The 9433-nt window shown below is 38.6% G+C and overlaps 1 protein-coding gene across 1 annotated transcript; it reads right to left on the bottom strand.

Annotated features, from left to right (window-relative positions):
* Positions 1–687: 687 nt before the first annotated feature.
* On the bottom strand, positions 688–9303 carry LOC139737971 (PRA1 family protein 2-like). The gene is made up of 3 exons (XM_071648638.1): positions 9110–9303; positions 5023–5240; positions 688–2699 (listed from the first exon to the last, which is right to left on the bottom strand). The coding sequence occupies exons 1-3, from the start codon at positions 9286–9288 to the stop codon at positions 2560–2562; spliced, it is 537 nt and encodes a 178-aa protein (XP_071504739.1). The 5' UTR covers positions 9289–9303; the 3' UTR covers positions 688–2559.
* Positions 9304–9433: the final 130 nt, after the last annotated feature.

Genomic DNA, 9433 nt, shown 5'->3' with positions numbered 1-9433 from the left:
GTAATCCAATATTTTTTGCAATTTGCAATTTTTTTATCATAATTCATAAAATATGCTGCTATCATCCCCTTTTTGTGCATACACTTCATATGCAAAATTTCAAGCAAAGATAGATCATTCCTACCAATCATCAATTGTACTGCTGCTCTGGGAATTAGAAATATATTGCAAGAAAGAAATGGAAAACAAAATAATTGTGATCAACATGGCATATAGTGTTTACCTTTTACAACAAGAGCCATAAACAATGAATATGTATCACGGGTTGCTCATTGCAGACATGAAATGAAACTCATATATCAAAATTTTGACGATCAACATCTTACAGCCTTTCTACAAATACATACAGGTATATACAACCCAGTCAAAACTGATGATTATATCTTGGCCATTTTTTTTTCTCTTCTTTGTTTATTTGTTTGTTGTTTGTTTTTTTTAAATCATACATAGTAGAACAAATTGACACATGTATTGCTTATGTATAAAGACCAATATTTCACATACTGAAAACAAGCACACTGTACATGTACTTTCAGTGAGCTAATGTAGCTGTATAAGAAAACGGTAAAATCATGGAAAGTATGTTTGTAATCAAATGCACTAAATGTTGTCTTAAACAGATAAACAAGAAGAGTTGTGTGGTTTTAAAAAAAAGAGAAGAAGTAGAATTCTTAATTTTTAGACTGGCGTACTGTTCTCTCACTGTTGTTTGTCCACTAGAATGTTGAATACATGGTACAATGCACAATTATGTGGTTTCCCATGGGGAGATAAACAATTCTGTAACTTCAGTAAAACAAAGCTGTGCACACACAGTCACTCTATACTGCTCTCCAATACGCAAGGATCTACAAGTGTCTCCATTCCACATCGAATTGGTAGAAATGTGCACAGGTGAAAATGACATGTTAAAATAAACATTGGATAAATTAATTTATTTTGAGTGCAGCATGATGTATCAAAATATGGCATAGTAAAATCTTCTGATTGTAATTTGCATGTGATCAGCTAATTCTTTGGGTTTTTTTGAAATTCTTAGATGTCAAGTTCAAGAATGCAAACTTTAGGGAATTTGATCAAAAGAATCACAGAACTATTTTTGTCAGAAAAGGATCCTCCACTACTTTTATGTAACAATATTTCAGTCAGTGTAAAATCCATATCACCATGTCAAACACATCTAACAACAGAAAGGTCTAAAGACCCACGCTATGCTACACATGCATTACACTTTTATATACAGCTGATCTTTTATCAGAGGAAAGAAATGAAGCAAGTCATGTTTCACGTCACATTTATTTGACCTGGCAAGTGCTCGGAAGATTTATCTATTTCCTAGTACCTATATATGTTTACCTGATAAAAATTTCTACACGTATGTACTCTAAAGCAAAATCAACTAGCATTTCTTCATCTATCATCATTAACATTTTATTATGAATGCTCACTTACTAAGCCATCTGAAATCTGATTTAGTTTATCATTTTTACATGATATCTAAAAAATATATTAAAAAATAATCTTACACCGATAGCTGATTCAGAAATTTCACAGATATTACAATTTGTCTCACAGGTAGGGTTGGTCTAAAGAGTTCAAATTTGCATGTATCAGGAGATATTCCCATGGAAACTGGAGGATATTCAGTTTACATATAATGGTAAACACAATATAAAATTGCACAAATTGTGATGTATTCACCTTCAAGGACAAATGTTGGCAATATACATTAATATATATTAAGCATGGAATCAAAATAGGTAAGATAGTACTTGATGATACGAAGATGACACCACACATACCATCAGGATGCTGGCTAAGTGATTATATTTCTAAGATCACTAAAACATATTAATTTAACTGATAAACGTGCAACTACAAACATGCTTATAAACATACGTCTAAACGATTTACCATAAATACCAAGACATTTCACAATGTTTTTGCTTTTTTTTTCTAAGCATATCATGATTTTACGACCATTTGTATAATGACATAAATATTCATCTCAAAATGGCAGTTCTATGTAATCAAACTCATTCACAGTGAACTGTAATATTGTATTAGCTTTTGATAAGTTTTGCAAGATAAAAAAATCAGAAAGTCCAAAGATGGGTTCAGTCCTAAACATGTGATGTGTTGAAAGCATAAATTAATTCCTACGTTTACATGACAACTTATATAATGAAAGCAAATATTTCTAACTTAAGCTGGGTCTTAGTCTTTCTTCTGTTTAATATGGACACTTTTGGGTTGAGAAGTTATGACATCATCATCTTCTGTGGCTTCATTGGCAAGCTCAATGACATCTTCAGAATTCCTTGAATTAACAAGTCGCCTATCGGAAGAAACGAATCTTGAATAACACCTACCCGGCCAAGTGTGGGCCTGGTTGCAAACACTTGGATTCAGTCCAACAGAGGTTGTCAGACTGTGCCCTTCCCTCTTCACCTGGCCTGGGATGCCATCTGCCCCATCGAACCCAGGGCCCACGCTGCGTCCTGCAGCCCCCTCCTTGTTGCCCTGGCAACCAGACAGTCTGACCAAGAGCCCAGCTAGTCACGACCTCGCCTGCTCCTCCAGTCCAATGTTGAAGAGGATGATGCCCATCGGTGTGCGCTTCAGGCCAAGCGACTCCAGCTTCTTGCTCATCTTGTTCTTCATGTTCCGCATCCGCAGTGAGGCGTGGATTACGATCACTGGATAGACAAAGGGGGAAAACAGTAAAACACTGCTTTGCTATTTTGTTTGTTGCTGTTTCCATAACAAGTTGGGGTTTTTTTTTACAGGACAGTGTTGTTAGCCGTGTGCACAACCCCCAAACTGGAGGACCAGTCAAACACTGTACAGGGTTCAAGAATTTGTACTTAAGCCTCATTCACAGGAGTTACACAACATATGACACAAGTGATAGATATCACACACTATCTGCAATTCACAAAAGAAAACTTCCCGTGTATTATTCACATAGTTGACTTGAGGTTTTGACAAGCAGTAACCCATATCATATTTGCTAGGAATGTGTGTGGGTGTATGTTTGTGTCAGATACATGCAATATTTTCATGAATGTGGGTGTAAATGTATGCCATAATGTGTCTGGAGTATTTTTTCTTTCCTTCTTTTTTTTTTTGAAAAAAAAAAGTAGAATGAATTTCTTTTTTTCGGAGTATGCCCTACAGTGGCAACCACTACTGCATATTTGAGTCTTTGAAATTGATCTTTTCTTTTTTCTTTTTCTTTTCTTTTTTTTTTTTTTTTTTTTTTTTTGGGGGGGGGGGGGGGGGGGGGGAGGGGGAATGTTTCCTGCCAGTGCCAGGAATGAAGATTTTCTATGGTGCCAAGAAATACGGGAACAAAGCCAACCTTTCCTACAGTCATACTTGGCAATATAGGTACATTGCCTTTAACGAGATGAACTTGAGACCCTTTTACAGAAACATGACTAAATGTAAGTGTTCTAGATAGTGTTGTTGAGGTCTCCAATTTTGACCCTGGGAGAGGAGACAGAACAAAAATATCTAGAGAAGCTACATATAGGAAATGGGACTTTTCTTGTATATCAAGAGGAAATGGTGCAGAAACTGGACTGTAACAGATGTGATGTGTACACCTGGGCCCCGTTTCATAAAAAGTTGATATGATAGCAACTCCTGCTGGAATGGCAATTGTCATGGTAACGACAAGAATCAAGCTTCCTGATTGGCTGTTGCTATCGGAGGTTGCCATTCCAGCAAGAGTTGCTATCCTAACATCTTTTATGAAATGGGGCCCTGGTCTTGCATTAATAACAGTCGGGCTACAATCATTCTACCGTACCCAAGAATTTCCGCAGATATTCACCACAGTACTCTGCAGTCAACCATCACGTGGCAAGTGAAAACTGCCCATAGAGAACATTCGACCTACAGTTCTTTCCCCACCCCCCCCCCCCCAAGCCACCATATCTATAACAGTGCACTTCAACCAGTGCTGCTCGTGTACATATCATCAGTATATTGACAATTCCATCAAGGAAAACATTACACTTGACCTTAATGTATATACATGTACTTCAAACCAAAGTAAGCAGGTGGGAAAATCAGACCACTGGATGGAATGTTCAATTGTTAACTATGCAGGAGCAGAATGCAGTGTCCCCCTCCCCCCCCCCCCCCCCCCCCAGTAAATAGGAGACACTACATTTGTACATTATATACATGTACATTACTACTGATATACGCTGACATTTTACCAATATAGATTAATGTACATTTGTAATTCACACATATTTGTAAAATTATCTCATAATTTCTGCTACAAATTTAAAATCAATATTTCAAACAAATTTGTTTTAAGTATCCATGTCTTAATTGAATCTCTAATTGTTGCTCAAATTGCTCCTAAAGCTGTCCCTGTGTATCATATCATCATGCGTAGTTGACTGTTTGTATCAAAGCACTAATGTGTGTCGATAGGAGGAACTGTGCACTATACAAGTAGCCAGCATTATTATCATTAAAGGGGATGGCTAGTATCTGATCAGTGGGAATCAGTGGGAATGCTGGGGGATGATTGTTCCAATCCTTGTGGGATTCATTTCAAGAGTACATTATATATCTATTGTTGTGTGAAAATCATTTGCTTCAGAATGGTCTCATATTCAAGTAATGTGCAGTTCAATGTTTCCAGGTTAGCATGCCTGTACAGTGACGGGGCGATCATTAACGGGTCATTAACAATCGCCCCGTCACTGTACAGGCATGCTAACCTGGAAACATTAAACAGCACATTACTTGAATAGGAGACCATTCTGAAGCAAATAATTTTCACACAACAATAGATATATAATGAACTCTTAAATGGAATCCCACAAGGATTGGAACAATCATCCCCAGCATTCCAATCCATTCCAACTGATCAGTTACTAGCCATCCACTTTAATCATTATTATTATCATCATTATTATCATTGCCATTATCATTATCAATATCATTATTATTACAGCTATCAAAACACACAAACACAAATTCCTTCAGACTTACGAGTCATTGGTACAGCTATGCCCCAGATGAATACCAAGATGCTGCCAAAGAGGTAGACTAGCAGCCAGACGAAAGATGCTAGGCCAATGAAACAAATGACTGGGTGTTCCTTTTTGAAGTTATTCACATCTCTCTTGTTGTTTGTCCAATAACAGAAGCCAACAAAGGATCCAACAACGATGATAATCCCCCAAGTCATCTGAACAGGATTGATGTAGCTGCACAAACAAGGAAAAAAATCAAGGAGATAAGTGTGTTATTAAGTAATTACTGTCATTTTACAATTACCATACCTGTCAATTAAACAATGTCTTGTGAGTTGGGAACAACTAATTGTAATGTTATTTGTTATCGGTTGCCAAACAGTCAAGCGTTGTGCTTATTATTGGCAATCGTTCTGTATGCAAATTATTAACATATGTTACTCGTGTAATTATACTACAGATGTACTGCATAATTGATGAAAATGATGACAATTGTATAAAGTATACTACCGGTATTTTGTACTTTGTTAATGAAATTGCAGAAAGTTGATGTACTTGAAAAAAAAATGGCATACAGAGAATAAATAAATCAAATCAAATCAAATCAACAAAAAGAAAAGAAAAATAGTTGGAATAAGGCCTGGGACACACAACACTGTGGTTTCAGTTTGGAATGCTTGCTACACCATCATTCTGCTGTTTGGTACATGTTGAGTATGTAGAAAACTGCAGTGGGTGTCACATCTAGGAGAAGTGAGTGATTGGATGACTTAACTCGAATGTAAACTAAGAAGAAAATTAAAATACATGGTTGTAGTTTCAACTACAACCATGTAATGTATGTAGCATCAGTACTCATGTAATACAAACACATATTGCAGAGCACTAGTCACTGTAGCAATTGTGCTACAAATGTTTCATTTGATAAAATAATCAAATTTTAACGTTAAGCACAAATGTGTGAAAATCTTGCTTATGTCTATGTCTACAATTTGCATGTGCTTGATAATTGGCAGGACATGATGTATTTTACAGAATTCAAAGGAACATCCTCCATTATTGAACAATAACTTAGTTTATATCCATAATCCATGATAAATCCATTTTCGGTGAATAAATGATAACTATCATCTAGATAATGACCATTGTATATTGATCATGTATTGCATGTACATTGTATGTAGCCACTTTAAACCAGAAAAATAAGGTTCAGAAAGATATCAAATAGGGTCTATGGACCTCCAACTATCACTTCCCTCTGAAAATCCGAAGGAAAAACTACTTTCTTTTATGGCAGGAGCCAACAGACTAATTACTATTACATGTACTACTCAGCACCACTTGCTATGAGAGTAACGGTTCACAACACTAGGGCCTACAACAAGTAAAATAGCATAAATTTGAACATCCATTGACATTTTATAGCAATCTGATTAGCCTATAATACTATACTGTAAAAGTGGAAATTTTCGCGGTGTTGAAATTTTCGCGCACTTCGCGCAACCAGAAACTAGCGCGAAATTAAAAGCACACGAATATATTTGCTTGCCATATGTTCCTGTACATGATGTCTTGATTCCGCGGAATTAATAACATGCGAAACTCTTCTTACCCGGCAAAGCGCGTAAAATTAGTCACGCGAAAATATCCACTAAATTACAGTAGTGTTCTGTCTACAGATTGAAAAAAAAAAATGTGTCATGAAGTGTCAAACACGTAGTAGATCTAGAGTAACTGCGTCAGTAAGCGGCCGTGCAGCCGTTCGTGGCAGGTACAACATATACGGTAATATACCGCTAAACACAGCATTGCACTGTTACATGCACACTACACATATACTAACACACTAGCAATCAACAAAAACCAAGTGATAAAATGGGCACGATCTCTGACGAAAGTGAAATTTTCTCACCTAAATGACAACATATCGCATCCAAAATAAAATTTTCGGTACTTCTTAACATAACAATTAAGAAATAATGGTCCAAGAAACTTGATTTTTTGTCGTTTTCCCGATGCTCATGGATTTTGAAAACATATCCTCACATAAAAAAGAACTTTCGCGAGCCGATGTGGGCCGCCATTTTTGTTCGGAAAGTGGATGTTACCATCGAAAAAATTCAGAAAAACACGAGAAAGACATCAACAACACCGCCAGAATTGCGATCTTGTTTGCGGCCAATGCATGTGCGCCCGCTATTTTCACGTGCTTTCGCAATGGGAATTGGCGCTTACGCAATGTTCGCGAGACATGTGAAGGCGTTCAGCTAAAGATCGCGGAGCACGCGCGTATTGCATAGGGATTGTACATCGTGCCGCAAGCAGAAATACTACGTCGCATATCGCCCTTATCGGCGAAAATTGTGCCGGGTTTTGCCCTGGTAAATCATGAAAACTGCGTTGGTCAATGGTAAATTTCTTTTATGAAAACAATTGCATTAATGAATAATCTTGTCTATGATAAATGAAATGGTTGAAAATAATTTGCCTGATTTGTTTACAAGTTGGAAAAACCCTTAACAATGCTTAAGCTGCCGCAAACGGGATATTTTACTCTAGCATAATCAGTCCGGGAAACCCGCTCATGAGGACCGCCCCCGCGTACGAGGATGGTCCCTCCTCATGAGGACCTCCCCCCGCCTCATGAGGCCCCCCATTCACTTCTTATTCATCTCACATCTGACGTATAAATTGTCGCAACTTTGCACGGTGATTTTTTGTTACACACACATGTCCACTATCCATGATGAAAAGAAGAAAAAATCCTGTCTGTTTTTTTTTTTTTTAATCGAGTTTTAATCACCCGATGCAGAGCGCCCATCAAAACACGGGCGCCAGCGCGTTCGCACAATGCAAGACTGCCGCACCTAGCGGCCTGATCCGACTAAATATTTTCGATGCTTTTTTCTGCGGCTCTCACCTCTCCGCGCACGAATCAGCCTCGTGAAGCTGAAGTCTGACATCTTTTTACACAAATTCGTAACGAGAAAAATTAAATTAGTACTAACCTGATCTTGTCCATATATTCCAAATTACTATTCCACGATGCCGCCGTTTGGGCGCTTTTTCTGGAATCATCCCGCGACGCGACGTACGTCGCATCACATCACGCATCCAGCACATACTAAGTACCAGACTGGTATGTGCTGGATGCGTGATGTGATGCGACGTACGTCGCGTCGCGGGATGATTCCAGAGAAAGCGCCCAAACGGTAAGCGGGCGGCGGAATCGTGGGCGGAATTGACGAAGAAAGTGAACTCGTCATACCTACAAGGTGATTATTTTGCTAACAAACTGGAGTATGTCATCTACCCACCTACTCTATCAGTGTGGAATAGTAATTTGGAATATATGGACAAGATCAGGTTAGTACTGATTTAATTTTTCTCGTTACGAATTTGTGTAAAAAGATGTCAGACTTCAGCTTCACGAGGCTAATTCGTGCGCGGAGAGGTGAGAGCCGCAGAAAAAAAGCATCGAAAATATTTAGTCGGATCAGGCCGCTAGGTGCGGCAGTCTTGCATTGTGCGAACGCGCTGGCGCCCGTGTTTTGATGGGCGCTCTGCATCGGGTGATTAAAACTCGATTTTTAAAAAAAAAAAACAGACAGGATTTTTTCTTCTTTTCATCATGGATAGTGGACATGTGTGTGTAACAAAAAATCACCGTGCAAAGTTGCGACAATTTATACGTCATATGTGAGATGAATAAGAAGTGAAGGGGGGGCCTCATGAGGCGTTCCCCGGGGGGCCTCATGAGGCGGGGGGAGGTCCTCATGAGGAGGGACCATCCTCGTACGCGGGGGCGGTCCTCATGAGCGGGTTTCCCGGACTGTAATAGTACGTTATTCTTCTAACAGTTAGACATTAAATTTCATTGAGTGTAGATGCATTTATAGACTGGCAAACTGTAATTTCTGAACTGCAAGAGCCCATGCTTACAGAACCATAAGTCAGAACAGCAACATTCACTCTAGCGTTACAGTCACGCCCATCCATCGACATCGTCATGATGGGTCGTGCACATCTACAGAGAGTCTATACTGCACAAACATCACAAACTACGAGTGGGACTGTTGTAAACCATTTTTTTTTTTACTCACCCAACGATAAGAAATAGGATTACGAGAGCCAGGAAATAATTTGTTTGATAGTACAGAAGGTTATCAATGACTCTATTAGCCCATCTTGTAGGATTTCCTACTGCTGGAGCTGAGAAGCGAGCTGATTCCAGAACGAAATCGTTCATAGATCGCAGAGGGGGAATTTCCAGGTCATCCATTTTCACGAAGACGTTGACGTCGACATTGACGACTTGGCTGTGCTTCCCTTTTGTTGTTGTTATGTTTTGTTAGCTAGCTCAGCGAATTACGAAAAGCGCCATCTGTGTTTGATACCATACAGTTTTGTTTCCTATTTTCCTTCTG

The sequence above is a fragment of the Diadema antillarum genome, unplaced genomic scaffold, assembly GCF_040938485.1.
Source record: "Diadema antillarum isolate AM-2024a unplaced genomic scaffold, OU_Dant_1.0 seq00000717_RagTag, whole genome shotgun sequence".
Classification (NCBI taxonomy): Eukaryota; Metazoa; Echinodermata; class Echinoidea; order Diadematoida; family Diadematidae; genus Diadema; species Diadema antillarum.
The sequence above is the reverse complement of the archived record's forward strand: the minus strand, read 5'-3'. Positions and strand labels throughout refer to the sequence as shown.

Excerpts from the sequence above, each read along its gene's own strand:
- LOC139737971 (XM_071648638.1), bottom strand. The coding sequence starts at position 9,288 with ATGGATGACCTGGAAATTCCCCCTCTGCGATCTATGAACGATTTCGTT. Across the intron at positions 5,241-9,109 it reads ATCCTATTTCTTATCGTTGG|CTACATCAATCCTGTTCAGA; the intron begins GTGAGTAAAAAA and ends TTGTTTGTGCAG. Across the intron at positions 2,700-5,022 it reads CATAGCTGTACCAATGACTC|TGATCGTAATCCACGCCTCA; the intron begins GTAAGTCTGAAG and ends TTGTCTATCCAG.